Raw genomic sequence first — 15,065 nt, forward strand, 5'->3', positions numbered from 1 at the left:
CATGACCTACTTGATACAACATTGTTTTGATTGAAGTGCACAGGAATGAAAAATAAAAAATTTCCAATGCTAAAAGCCAGCAACCTTGAGGTACAATTTTGTTCCCGGAGTGTTAGGATGGAAACAACACATGGGTTTGTCCGGTATTGTCCCTTGTGTGGTTGAAAAGAGTAGATAAGTGGGTTTTTATTTCTCCCAACCCAGGAGAAATAAACAAACACTGCCATTTTCGCAGCGACCACTTGTTTGGGACAAAACGTGTGCCCAGCCTCACATCTAATTTGTCCTTCTCTTACTCCAGCCACTGCTATAGCAACCAGCTTCGAATAGATGTAACCTGGCAACACTTCCTGTCTGCTGGCTCCACCCCATGGAACACCTGCAGGGGCTAGCCCAGTGCTTACACAGGCATCGTCTGAATGTACACAGGACTCAATGTCCCAAGAGGCAACCCTTGAACAATGGGAGGTGGGCACTGGTGAATAAAGACTCCTTGTACCCTTTGAGTGCTTGGTTGCATATATTAAGACACATATATTAAGTAGCCCATCATGGATTATCAAGGGACTCTTGGAGAAGTCCCTGGTGCACTGCCCCCTGGATCTAGCTGGGACCACAGCTAGGTCACTGACCAAAGAACCGTTGTATTAAAAAAACAAAAAGAAAAAAAAAAAAACTCTCTGAAGAAAGAAATTCTGAAATCTTATTTCACTAGGTATTCAGATCTTTATTGCATATAAATTTTCCCAAGTAGAAGGCAGGACTAAGAGAGGCCTGGGGTTGGATGTAAGCCACTAGGCTACAATTTCATAAGCCAATGAATGAGCTTAGTGGACTTTGCTCTTTTCGGTAATGCTAGCTCAGTTTCTGAAAGGAAGTTTTGTGCCAATTTAGTTCTTTTTATATTCTGTCTCCTTCAAATGTGTGACGAGTAGATCTGACGAATTCCTCTCCTTGTTAGACATACCAGAAATTCAGTATCAATTTTAATCTTTTAATTGATCGACGTTCTGTAAGCACAAGTCAAATAAGAGTGGGAAAGGAAATATATTTCAAAACATTTTTTAATGTTTTTTTTTTTAAACGACACAATTCAGGCATACAGAAAAGCATAGGAAATAACAAGTTCATGGGATACTATCAAAATGAGGTAGTTACTAACACTTTATCTTATTTGCTTTAAACCCACCATTGCTGTGAACAAAAAAGCTATTTTTTTCAATTTTATCTTTTATTTTTTAAAATTTACATCCAAATTAGTTAGCATATAGTGAAACAATGACTTCAGGAGTAGATTCCTTAATGCCCCTTACCCATTTAGCCCATCCCCCCAACCACAACCCCTCCAGCAACCCTCATTTTTTTCTCCATGAGTCTCTTCTGTTTTGTCCCTCTCCTTGTTTTTATATTACTCTTGTTTTCCTTCCCTTACATTCATCTGTTTTGTCTCTTAAAGTCCTCATATGAGTGAAGTCATATGATATTTGTCTTTCTCTGACTAATTTCACTGAGCATAATACCCTCCAGTTCCATCCACGTAGTTGCAAATGGCAAGATTTCATTCATTTTGATTGCCAAGTAATACTCCATTGTATATATATATAGCACATCTTCTTTATCCATTCACCCATTGATGGACATTTGGCTATTGTTGATAGTGCTGCTATAAACATTGGGGTGCACGTGTCCCTTCCAAACAGCACACCTGTATCCTGTGGATAAATGCCAAGTAGTGCAACTGCTGGGTCGTAGGGTAGTTCTATTTTTAGTTTTTTGAGGAACCTCCATACTGTTTTCCAGAGTGGCTGCACCAGCTTGCATTGCCACCAACAATGCACAAGAGATCCTCTTTCTCCGTATCTCCGCCAACATCTGTTGTTGCCTGAGTTGTTAATGTTAGCCATTCCAACAGGTGTAAGGGGGTATCTCATTTTTAATAAAAAAAAAATATCACAGCCTCCCTAAAAACTCACCCACTGTCCACCCCCTTCTTCTCTCCATTCTCAGGGATAACTCGATTCAAATATTTGTATGTGTCTGGGTGCCTGGGTGGCTCAGTTGGTTAAGCATCTGACTTCGGCTCAGGTCATGATCTCACGGTCCGTGAGTTCGAGCCCCGCGTCGGGCTCTGTGCTGACAGCTCAGAGCCTGGAGCCTGCTTCAGATTCCGTGTCTCCCTCCCTCTCTGCCCCTCCCCTGCTCATGCTCGGTCTCAAAAATAAATAAAAACACTAAGAAATAATTTAAAAAATTTATATGTGTCATTCCCATATATGCTTTTGTACTTCTGCATGGATATGCACCATGAACAACAAGTAGCCCCCTGCATCCTAGCTCTTGCTGCTGTTGAGAAGTCTAGCTGTAGTTCTTGGTGAAAAATAAGTCTCTTCTCTTTGATTAGTTTTTAAGATTTTGTCTTGGACTTTGGTGTTCCATGGTGTAACCAGGTATTTCAGAACAATGTTATCAGGGTTGAGACTTACTGTGATTTATAAATCTGAGGATCCCTGTCTAAGCTCATTTCTGGAAAAAGACTGTCTATTCTCTTCTGGAACAATGCCTCTTTGCCATGGCGGGTCTCCCTCTCCTCGATGTGGCTCATGTGCACATCTCCACTCTGACTGCCAAGCAAGCACACCCTTGAGGCTCATGTCCTTTCTCTGCACCAAGCAAAACCCAAGGCCCTTGGTCACCAAGAACCAGCGACTAGCACAAGACACAGAATCACTTCTGTATTTCGGTTTCCTTTTTAATCCTGGCCCCTGGGAAATTTTGAATTATACTATTAAAATTAATGCTAAAATTATTAAAAATTAAAATTATGCTATTAAAACCATGTTTGTTATATTTTATCCAGTGTTTTGAGGTGTTAAGAGGGAAAGAGACTTTATGTCTGGTTGATATTGCTGGAATTAACAAGGCCAGGACAACACATCCTAAAATGTATCCTCCTGCAGATTCCTCTCTCTCTCGTGATATGTTGATGACTCTACCAGTGTCTTAATAAAACGCAATAGCTTGAAACTCAGAAGTTAAGTTTAGGAGTACCTTGGGACAGTATTTACTGATTTACTGCATATAGCTTGTGAATACAAAATGCTGGCCTTTCAAGTCAAGGCATCTATCACTCACCTCCTGAAGATTTTCAAAAAGGACCTTCCTTGGAGCCTGTAGTAATCTTAAGACAGTGCCTCTAAGTGATAAGGAGGTTTGATCCCAGAAATTGCTAAGTGATTGGTTGGGGCTGGGTTGGGAGGAGGAGGGGACAAAAGGGCCTCTGATAGGCAGAAGTTTCTCTCCAGCTCACAACCCCCTGAGCAGCTTTGTGAGTCTGACAGCTTTGTCTCAGGACTGATGCCAGGCTAGGAAACCAGCTTCAGTGCGAAGCGGCCCAGAAAGTTCCAGGTGGAGAACTTTTCCAACATCCTGGCTGTACTCCAGTGCTAATCACAGTGCCTAGGATAAGTAGATGTTCAGAAAGTACTTCCTGAATGCATCAGCAATCTAGTACATTTCCAGAGGACTCAAGTGCTCGGACTGGAGAGGCACGGGGAAGGGGAAGACAAGGGCAAGCTCCAAGGCAGGTTTACAATTTGCGATTGTTAAAGTTACTGTCTCTTCCATCCTGAACTTCGCCCTCCCCCCTCCACACTTCCCCGTGTCTGTGGACATCGGAAATGGGAATGGGTGTGGATAAGGCGGATTCGAGTTGAGGACAGGGTTTGTTTGGGTTTAGGATGTTAGGTGGTTCTTAGTCTATTCTTAACATAGTTAAGCGATTTCTACCTGTCCTGGTGTAGGAATGGTCTTCAGAAACCCTCCTACCTGCACTGGTGCCATCTTCACCCACAGGGCACCACACGATGGTGCAGACGCAGTATGAACGTGCTCAACAGCGACCCACACAGGCAACACGTGGGGGTGGAAAGAAACAGGTGGGCCATGTGAGGAGCTGGGCATTGGTCTCTGGAACTTCTTCCCGGCGTCTTGATGTATCATACTATAGGTGGAGGAAGGTCATCACAGGGAATGCATCCCCAAAATGCAGGACAAAAATACGGTAGAGGTTTCTTTTTTCGGGTTTGGTGATGCTGTGATACTGTGGAAACTTGCAATTAGCTGTCATTTCTTGTCTCACTCTAAATAAATCCTCACTTCAGTGCCAAATGTTGTACTTACAATTTTCTATTCCTCAGTAGTACAGGCTGAAGAAATGGCTTCCTCAGTAGCACAGGCTCGGGGCACACAGCATGGCTTGGCTGCAGGACTGCCCCTCCCTACATGTGCAGGCTAGAGGCTGGAGGCAGGAGGGCTGGGGGAGAGGACGCAGGGAGGCGGGAGGCTGGAGGCAGGGAGGTGGGAGGCAGGGAGGTGGGAGGCAGGGAGGCAAAGAGGCTGGAGGTGGGAGGCAGGGAGGCTGGAGGAACGGAGGCAGGGAGAGGGGGGCAGAGAGGCGGGGAGGCAGCGGGCCAAGCCCCCACGCTGCGCAGGCCTGCCTCCTTCCTGTCACCTGCACATGGGCTTCCTGTGAGGCTATGCTAGTAGGCGACAGCACTGTGGGTGTCAGCCCGTGTGAACACACAACTTGGTATCTAAACAGAGACACCCTGGGGCATGGAAGGGGGTGCTGTTAGCAACTTGCCAGGACTGTCCCAGGCAAAGTGACCTGGACGCAAACCCCCCTGTGCTCCTACTAGCTGCGTATTTTAAAAATAAGGTATGTCCATTGTGTTTTTAGACATGATGCTAATGCACACCGAACAGACTACAGCATAGCGTAAATCTTTTCTATGCCCTGGGAAACCCAGCACTTCATTTGACTTGCTTTATGGTGATACTCACTTTAGTGCAGTAGTCTGGAACCCAACCTGCACTATCTCCAAGGTATGCCTGGATACGCATCAATACGATATACCTATGAAGAGAGCAAGAGCGAGAGCGAGCGAGCGTGCTGTATGGACAGATCTGTATCTCTATATACCTACGTAGAGGGGGATATATAGAGATAGATTTATGTGGAGATTGGTCCACAATCCACACACTTAGACGTGTAAAAATATGCGTTCTATAAACCAGCGAAGTTTTTGTTTCAAGTACCCCATCACTGCAGCTAGGAGGTTTGGGAGACATCCCTCTGCCCCCAGGATAGGACAGTGTACCGAGCTGTCCGCAGAGGTCACCTCTGAGGGGCCTACTGTCCTGGGAGCCTGAGGCTTCGGTGCCAAGGTACTCCTGCTTTCTGGTGGTTAAGTCAAGGGGAGCTCCCACGCTGCCCCCAGTCTGCTCGCCACACTACACTGGTTTTTCCTGGGGGTATTGCTGTCTCCCTGGGCAGTGCTGCTGTGAAGCTATAGCAACCGCTCCCCGCCCCCTCCGCCCCAGGACCTGGAGTCCTCATCTTCTGCTGTGCAAGGAATCCTCTCTTTCAATTCCAGCTAAGAGACTGCATCAAATCCAGAATGTCTGCTTTCATTTCTCTGAAAGTCTTACAAATCCCCCGAAGGGCTTTGGTCTTAACACTCCCCAAAACAGACAGAATTAATTACAGGTGAGATTTGCTTCCTATCTTGCCACATTCCTCCTCAGAGGCTATGTATGAGCGATTGGTTTGGCCAAAGGGAGAAAGATGAGGGCAAATTCTCAAAATACAGCCCTGGGTAAGTAGTGCCTGCCACAGAGAAGGGGTTCAGTTAAGTGCTAGGCCTTTTTTTCCTGGAAATGGTGTCATCGGCACTAGGATGTATGTCCTTGTTCAGCCCAAAGCATGGGCACTCTGTCTGTGGGCAAAAGTGAAATGAGCCAACAGTTGTGGTGAAGTCACAGAACTGGAGGATTTCTGGGAGAAGCAGTAAGAATAACATAGAATGAAACAGCCAGTGTCTGGCCAATCATTTGCTAAAGGGCACAGGAAGAGAGGCAGAATTACTGTAAAGACAGCGAAGTATGTTTCAGCCACAAATCTGGGGAAGAGAGCAAAGAGTATAATACCTGAAGGTCAGAGAATAAAAACTAATACAGCAGGAAGATAGCTCAGAGACCGGCTGGCTAGCCGACCACCACCCCCCTCCCCCTCTCTTCACAGATAACGAAACAGGCTGGAGTTGCAATCGCTTGCCGTAAGCCAAAACTACAGTTAAGTTTAGTTGCAGGATTTCTAACACCACTGAGACTCGACTCTCTTGTGTCTTCATGACAGAAAACAAAGAGGACTGGAGCAGTCAGTCAGACCCAGGGTCACATCTTAACTCCCACACTTACTTTCTTGCAGCACGGCCAGCACCTGGTGTCCTGCAGGGATGTTGTTCCTCCTTCAGATGAGAGACAGTCCTAGCAGACCACTTACTTCCTAAAGGGTGACAGGTTCTGCAGCAAATGTGTATTTCTAGAGAGGAGCCTATAGAAAACACCTTTTAGGAGACAGGCATGTAAACAATTCACTGGGAGGAAGACGCAGGATGTAATCTTTCCATCTGACATGATCAATGTACTTAATTTTTAGTTTCTATTTTCTGTCACCCTATTCTAGAACAGAAGGCCCGTGAGGGTATATTTAAGGTAAGTGTTAGGCACTCAGTACCTATTTGTTGAACAGATCTGTGATTTGGGCTCTAGCAGAGAAGAAGAGGTTACGACAACATGGTGAAAGGAAGGTTTTCTAGAACAAGGAATCTGAGAAGGCGCTCTGGAGGAAAAGAGGAAGGGGAACCATTTCACAGTCACAGACCACGTGCACTGGCAGGGACGTGGAGAATGACCATGATGCTCTCGTTCTGCAGATCAAAAGGAGAGAAACACATTTTAGCTACTGAGGGATGGGTCTGGATGCCATGCTTCTAAGTCTAGTTTCCTTTCAAAAGTTAGGGTCTGGTCAGGCAGAGATATGGCAAGCAAACTCAAGGACAGATGAAGGAGGCAAATGGCACAGATACTTGAACGTACAGGGTCTATTCAGGAAGTAAAGATTAGTTTGGTGATTTGGAAGGAAGAAACACGCATATACAGTGGGGAAAGGGAAGAGAAAAATGCAAGTATGTGGCACAGCCCTGTACTGTGGCCCAGTCAAGTCAGGGAAGCTTCATGAAGAAGAAGACAGAGGATATGGGGCAGCAGGAAGGAAGGACAAAGGGAAGCTACATGCACAGAGCAGTGAAGGAGCTTGACTGTCAGGAGCTAGTGGGAGAGTCTATCAGGTGCACACAGACACGAAAGAAAAGGACCAGATCGTGCAAAGCTTCCAAAGGTCAAGCTGAGAAACAATGTTGAACGGTAAGAGGGAGACAGTTGAGATTCTTGGGTGTGGACGGTATGGGGAGAGAAAATGAATCCAAATGGATAGTTCTCAAATTTAGGATGTCCAAGATATCTGAAATTTCTTCTTTGTTCCCCAAATAGATCACTGTCATAGAACCTTCTGATGACTGATTCTAGGCCAGTTAAAAATAAAGGCCTTGTGTGTGCACATTACATTCGGAGTATTAAGCTAAGAGAATCAGGTTTACAGAGATCAGCCAAGAAAAATTTTTCTTCCTTAGTCAAAATACTATGAAGCCTCACAATTATCACATGTTAACTAGAACTGAAGGATTTTTTGTTTTGCTAAGCCTTGGAAAATAGTTACTTGATAAACTGATGAAGTATTAGCAATTCAGATGGTAGAATAAAATGTACAATCATTGTGTAAAGTTCCAGAAACACTTTATTTAAAAATGGAGTTGTAAATGCATAACAAAATAACAAGTAATAAATGTAACAAAAATAAATAAGGAGGATAATGTATTCATACAAAATAAAAATAACATAGTAAAAGGCCAAATGTTTATAAGTGAACAAAACCATGTAAACACTTAAAAGGATAACTAAGTAGAGTAGATGCTAATATTTTCCTTGACAACTCCTTACCTTCCACTTCCACGGGGGTATAATCAGTACCCAAACATTAAATAAAAGAGGGAACAATGGTGTGATTATTGTGTTCGACTTTTTCTTCAAATGGATATTGACCCTGTTTTAATGTTTCACTTATTCCTTCAAAGCATTTGTATCATTCCATTCATGTTCTTTAAAACCTTCTCTTCAGTCTTCCTTTATCAGACAGAATGGAGAAGTTAGCTTTACAAGGAGAATAGTTCATTTACCGTGTTTTTTAATTTAAAGAAAAATATGAGATTCATTATACAACAGACTTCTGTTTTTACATCTCTACAAAAGGCTTTTTTTTTTTTTTCTTTTTTTTGCATCTTTATTAACTGGCCTAACAGTACAGGAGTTTTTAAATCTTGTAAGGTTTTTGAAGTGCATGGACTTAGTTTGTTTCTTGAAACAAATGTAGTACAGGATTATTGCTAAATATTAAAGACCATTTCGTACAAGGTGCAAAAGTTGCAGTTTTAACCTTTATAGACTGATGGGGTCAAGGGGAAAATCCAAGTCTGCTAGTAATATTTAAATGAATTCATAAGATTCACCCAAATTATAGTGTTCTGGAAACACAAAGGTAATTACTTTCTTTTAAAACTTAACCAAATGTAAACTTACTGGAAAGAGAAAAGACAAGTTTACAGACGGTATCTGTCACAGGCTTCCTGTTCAGTAGCACAGGCCCGAGCCTTCATCGTTGCTGTCCTGCAGGGTCCTTACAAATGTATAAGACGGACAGGATTTACTACTGGGTCCTACAGGGAAACACACAGAAGCAATTCATTGCTTGGGAGTGAAACTATCAGCTAATCTTATGACTACTGGCTCTCCAAGTCTCCTAATGAAGAAAATTTTAACTTCATGATCATTTCAAGGGAATTTTTTTTCGACTGTCACATATAAACTTGGTAACACAGGACCAATATACGTGTTGTCAGATTAAAAAATATACTCCACCGAAGCAGTCCAGTTTAATCTTTCTAGTTATCATTTGCCCTAAAATGAGACAAAATCTTACTTCCGTTAAAAAAAATTGAAAAAAAAGTGCCAGATTAAGCTTTTTGAAAGTGGAGTAAAACACTGAGGGGTTAAAACAAATACAGTATTGTCAATCTCCTATGTACAAAAAAGACAGTTAGTCCTTATTGATATATAGCTATGTCCACCTAGCACTCCCGGCAAATCTTAGTGCAAACATAATAGTTCATCTCCGTAAACCCCAAGACAATTTACGTAGCAACAAGGTTATATAAATCACATAGATGCTGGAAAATTTCAGAACACAAGGAGGACTATTTTGAAAGGTCAGTTTGACTGTGGAGAGTAACAGGTCATTGTATCCAATGGTAATGAATACTAATATAAATCCTATTATTAAGAAGCAAATATAAGTGTTTAACAAATCTGTACAGATGAAGAAGAAGTCCATTTCAGGGAGCAGCTTGGCACAGAAGACATGGGGGTCAGAAATGTTGGGTATTTAATTTGCTTGTAGGTCACAGCATGGCTTAAAGAAAAAAAACAAAGATCTATGAAGGGAAAGGGTGCAATTACAGAATTCAATTTGAAAATCATAAAACCACAAAAGGCAACACTGCCACAATCTGCTTTTGCCTACGTGTGCATCAAGTGGTTCGCTAATGGTCTGCAAGGATTAATAGGATGCCACGTCACAGGTAAAAAATAAATAAATTAAGAAGACAGAGATAACAAGATTGTAGCTGACCAAGCTGTCTTGTTTTGTGTAAGTCAACACTACGCTGCTGCCAATATTCCTAGTCAATCCACAGGTAATTATTTTTAACAACCGAGAGAAAGTCATTCATGTACTGTAACGTCTTCCTCTTCCCCATCAGGGTTGAACCTATTGAAATGTATACTGAAATCAGCCTCAGACTCAGCATTCTCAAATTCGGCCGACACAGGGATAGCGGCAGGGTGGAGTACCCTAGCTTCTGGTTGGCAAAGTGTCGGTGTCTGACCCGGGCTGCCGTGGTCATTCACAGGACTTGACTTCTGCTTTGGTGGAGACGGCAAGATAGCACTGGGGAATCCCATGTTGTTCAAAGCCTCCAGAGTTCCATCTGGGTCAATCATAGCATTGATTGCTGAAGGGGGAAAAAAAAAAAAAAGGAACACAGGGAAAAAAAGAGAATTGCAGATGCAGTTAAATTTGGACGTGAACACTGCTCATGACTCGGATAATACTTCAACTACTGATGGCTGTATGATCTTAAAATTTGCTTAATCCTCTTGATACTGTATTTTAAACCCATCTGTGATAATTCTGGGGCTGATCTACATTGGAGATTATACCGACCTGATTGCTTTCTCTGGTGCCCTGAACAGGCTCACACATGGGCCTTCTGGAGTCTGTTGGAAGACTGAGATTTGAAGATGCGGAATTTAAGAAAGATCCTTTTGAAATCTGCCCATCATTGCAAGAGGATAGGGATAATACTGGTTGTGGTTTTAATAAGCACTCCTAGATGTACTACTACTTGGATAACTGGGGATTCATTGCTAAGATGGGGTTCAGAGTAACTGGAAGGTTGGGGAGGCCCGAGAGAACATCCTCACACTCTGAATGCTACCATAAGCATGTTGTCCCTTTTCTTGGGTAAGGATGTGGGGCCGTCAGCCGTGTGCATGTGTGTATGTGCCACTGGGCCTCAGGGACACCCTCAGAACCTCTCTACTAATATCCCATGGCGGCACCTGCGAGCCGCACAGACCTGGCTACTGCATGGGAGGGGCTTTCATTCCAAAAGATCCTTGAGTGGATGAGGAAAACTCTTAGGGAGTGATTTCCAACTTGGCGTTGGGCAGAGGGGGGAGTTGGCAGAAGGAAGTACCTCTAATGTAAGAATCACTCAGAGGTCCTTTTCAAAGTATACTTCCATTCTACCAGCTAACAGTCGCTGTGTTACTAGCAAGACACTTTACCCCATGGGAGCAGAACACATAACCCTTCGGGGTGTGGAAGCTGACTGGATGTTAACAATCACTGAGCTACGGCCAACAAATAATGCCTATGGTAATTCAAGCAACAAAGACTGAGTAGAATTAGCAGTTAACTCTGGAAGCTATTTGTTCTATCGCTGCAGATTCTAGCTCAAGACACACACAGGCATTAGTGCCTGAGTAAGATGTGCCACATACCCAAACAATGGCCCTGTCAATGTTCAGGAGGCAAACAGAGTCCCTTTCTCTTTCTTCTCTCTCTCCTTTTCCAGCCCCTTTGGCCAAGATGCACTCTCTTCTTGTGGTTCATCCAAACAACTATCACTCATTTTAGAATACAAACTCATTTGGGGTGACATCATAAATATAACTTAAGAAATGTCAAATCAGATAAATAATATCAACTGTCAATAAGGATTCTGAGTTGCTCACACACATTTTAATACACTATTTTACATATTTTTTATGTATTTGTATTTATATTTATATACAAGTAAAATAGATGATATATAGAATACTATGACTTCATCTACAACAACTAGCCCACATACCCAAGATTTAACTTTACCTTTTTATTTATACTGGATTTTAAAACTTCCTTTTTATGAGTAATTTGGATACGTAGAACTATATATCCATGCGTTACTACATTTAACCAAATCACATTATAATATAGTAAGAATATTTCAAGAGACACCACATTCTAAAGTGGCATCTTAGAATGTACTTGTTTGAAATCATTAGCTCTTCCTACTTAATTCAGTAGTAAATGTACCTTGTAGCTGCTTTTCAACTCTTTTCAGCTCTTGTAAGATAGAAGAAATCTCCTGTAGGGAGAACAATGACAAAAATTAGCTGTAATTAACTGTAAGGAAAGCATTTTTATTTGAGTAGCAACAAATCTCACACTCCTCTTATTTGGAATATTTGACATCTACATGGCATGACATCTGCAGCAACAAGACAGGAAATGATTATAATATCCCATAAACAAGATGCGAATTTTATAATCTTTAATGTTTAACTAGAATTATTTTTTGAATGAGATAATGGTAAAAGATGAAAAGTACAAGATAATACTACTGTAATAAGCAAAGACTTTGAAAAACTTGCATTGATCAACCTCACAACAACTTTGTAAAACTGCGTTAAGGATTTTCTTTGAAAAATGCATGAACTGCAACCTTAGTTTTAGTAAGACTCTCTGACAATGAAAACCTGTACAAATTCTTAAGGAGGAGATGAGCAATCTACTGAGTAAATGATTCATGTCAACTTCTACTTAAGTTTGGCCCCTATTTCAAATCGCCTATTTATAACATATAATTGTTACAACAAAAAGAATGTATTAGCGAGAAACGCAAAGTTCCTCCTTCATACTGTCTGCAGCTTTGAAGCAATCAACATTTTAAGACCCTATGACAGACAGCCGAAGGTGTAAAACTTCCCAAATCTGGATATTTGTACCTATTTAAAACCATAAATCAACAAGCGCTTCAAAAGTAAGCATATCATTCCCTTAAACCTATTGAAGTGTTTTAACGGTCAAGCAGAATTCCCATACCATGCTTGAGGTTTTCACAATCGGGACTTCACTCTCAGCTCTTAACTTGCTTTCTATTTCATCCCAATTCCGATCCTTATCTTTAAATAATATTCTAGAAATCAAAGAAACATAAACATTTTACTTTTCATGTTTTAAAAATCTGTCACATGTTTAACAGTCAAAGCTACATGAGGATAAAGAAACCACTAAACAAAAACCGCAAATAAACTACTGAGCCAATATTACCAATTAGCTCATTTATGTGAGAAATCTGTATCAAAAAAAGCAAGTGTGTGGTTGTGAATACACACATACATCCTTTCACATTGATCACATTCGTTACTGAAAACCAAATATACAACAAATGTTGATGACACCACCTCTAAATTGTTTTTACCTAACATTTGTAATTAACCATAAAATGACCACTTATTAAATTAGCACAACTTGGTTCAGAAAGAATGTGTGCAGTATAAACCTAAGAAGAAATTAAGATGAACACAGACCGAATTAGGTATGAAGAATTTCCAACTGATTAAAGTGTGAACATTATTTTAAAGGCTGAAAATTGGAGTACCTACTGTGCTTTTCTTTAAAAATCTTAATTCAGGTTAGATTTGTATATGATTAACCAATTAGAGTAAGACACTATCCTTCTGATAAAAACAACTGCCACACAGATAATTATCCTTACATTAGGAACTAAATACCTTAACTCAATATCTTAACTTATTAAATATCTTAACTTATTAAATATCTTAAGTTATTAAAAAAAAGTACCACAAAGTTTTGTCTTTCAAAAGTGGTGTCCTTCTCTCCCAAATACTTTGGAATCTTTGAGAGAGGACTCAGCAGCTTTAGAGAGACATAAATAATAGGCACCTTTCTGGTTTCCTTCTAAGATTTCTTTGTTGAGCCTGGAAATCTAGTTTAACTGACTTTATATAAACATCACCAGTGTACAAGTAAATAAATTATTACTACGGGAAGCTGATAAGTTTTTAAGTAGTAAACTAAATAATATTATTTGTATTTCTTCAAAGATCAATATGGCAAGTACAACTTACTTTTGGCAAACATGAAATTCATCAACATCAAATCAAGTCTGGAACATCTGTAATTATGCATCACCATTCTTAAAAGGGCAATAATGATTCTAGAAACTGATAAATTTTCTAAACCTGAAAGGCTAATAAATGTCCTTGCCAGCTGTCTAAGAACTGTTTTCATAATACTAAGATAATTAGGGCACTTATGGAAATTATGGGATATTTGTAAAAGAGTCGTTGCAGCATTAGGACTGGCGGGAAGAAAACAGCGACTGTTTCATGGACCAATGGAGAACTGCAACGGACTCGTATAACAGAGCGAGTCTGTGCTTAGCTACAGCGTGCTAAAAATTTAGTGAATTTTGCCAGAAGATGGTTACTGGGTATAATGCTTGGGCTTCACCTCTGCTTTTTTGAAAATGGCTTAGAATGGTCACCTGAGGTCCCTGACTCCAGAAAAGCTGGAGCTCCTCCAGAGCTTTAAGTACTGAAGGGATGAAAAACTTACTTTAAAGATAATCTGTAAATATTGCGGTATGGACTTAAGAAGCCAAACGTACCATTTTGGCTTTAGGAAGTGAACTCTAAGACAGTATTTAAATCTAAGGAAGCAGAAAACTAGATCAAGACATTACTTTAGACTAGGTCATACTGGTTAGAACTGTCTTTGTTTAAAGGTCATTACAGATCTATCAGGAAAAAATTCATAGCTTTTGAGTGATCTTTGTATTACATTACAGATTCAAAATGGTACACTAAATGTCACCATGGGAACACATTAAATTCCAAGGATAATTTCATTCAATAATTTAACTATTAACCTAAAAAACCTTTCTTTGATATGGCAGTTGGCTTTAGAATAAAGTCTCTGGTTCATACTCTACGACTTTCACTGTCTATTCTCTAGTGCCCTTAATCCATGCAAATTAGGGTTACAAACTGGTAGTCTACCAACACAGGGCCATGCTACGCAGCTTGAGGGGGTCCTTTTCACATGGAATACTGTGAGAACTCTGTAAAACGGTTTTTGCATAAATATTTTCAGCCGTGCCCACAGAAAGCATTGGGGCAATTTAAATAGGTGTATATTGTTAGGCCCAGGTAGGCATTTGAGTTTATAACTCCTGGTATAAAAGTTAAAGACCAGTCATTCTCCAAACTGCCTGGTACTCCACACAAAAGGTTCAGGCTCTCTCCCTTAGATCTGCTTATTAAAAATTATACCTATCTTTGAATACTACCTTCCATAAAGCCTTCCTTCATTGTCCTGAATGAAAGTGATCCTTTCTTTGTCTTTATCTATAAGTGGGCACCAATCTACCACATGCTACCCTGTACATATACACCCTGTTAAGTGTGTATATGCTTCACCTTGCTGATCAGATTGTAAACCCCGTAAGGGTAGGGATGAGGTTTTATCCTCTTTATGATCTTCCACAGAGACCGCCATAGTGCTTTACAACACATGGTACAATTCAATGCTCACACTGAAGGCAACAATATCAAACTTGATTGAGGCATTTTTACGTATTTAACCTTTTTAAATTCTGTCAAGTTTCTGACAGTAAGATCAATCAACCAATGAATGA

The 15,065-nt window shown here is 40.8% G+C and overlaps 1 protein-coding gene and 1 long non-coding RNA gene across 13 annotated transcripts in view; both read right to left on the reverse strand.

Moving 5' to 3' along the window:
* Nucleotides 1–711: 711 nt before the first annotated feature.
* On the reverse strand, nucleotides 712–4,373 carry LOC121015112 (uncharacterized). The gene is made up of 2 exons (XR_005783625.1): nucleotides 3,133–4,373; nucleotides 712–1,010 (listed from the first exon to the last, which is right to left on the reverse strand). It is a non-coding gene; the product is annotated as an uncharacterized LOC121015112 (long non-coding RNA).
* A 3,611-nt stretch (nucleotides 4,374–7,984) lies between these two features.
* Nucleotides 7,985–15,065, reverse strand: part of CEP170 (centrosomal protein 170) — a 126,019-nt gene continuing 118,938 nt past the window's right edge. For 7 of the 12 annotated variants that reach the window (XM_040451833.1, XM_040451828.1, XM_040451826.1 and 4 more), the window contains 3 exons: nucleotides 12,446–12,539; nucleotides 11,657–11,708; nucleotides 8,006–10,025 (listed from right to left, as the gene is read on the reverse strand). In XM_040451833.1, the coding sequence (XP_040307767.1) occupies nucleotides 9,736–10,025; nucleotides 11,657–11,708; nucleotides 12,446–12,539 (436 nt within the window). In that variant the 3' untranslated portion in view covers nucleotides 8,006–9,735. Of the gene's footprint in view, nucleotides 10,026–10,066; nucleotides 10,302–11,656; nucleotides 11,709–12,445; nucleotides 12,540–15,065 lie in introns of those variants that run through there. The other 5 variants (XM_040451823.1, XM_040451822.1, XM_040451829.1 and 2 more) reach the window with 4 other exon arrangements.

The sequence above is a fragment of the Herpailurus yagouaroundi genome, unplaced genomic scaffold, assembly GCF_014898765.1.
Source record: "Herpailurus yagouaroundi ecotype Mexico unplaced genomic scaffold, PumYag 205, whole genome shotgun sequence".
NCBI classification, from domain to species: Eukaryota; Metazoa; Chordata; class Mammalia; order Carnivora; family Felidae; genus Herpailurus; species Herpailurus yagouaroundi.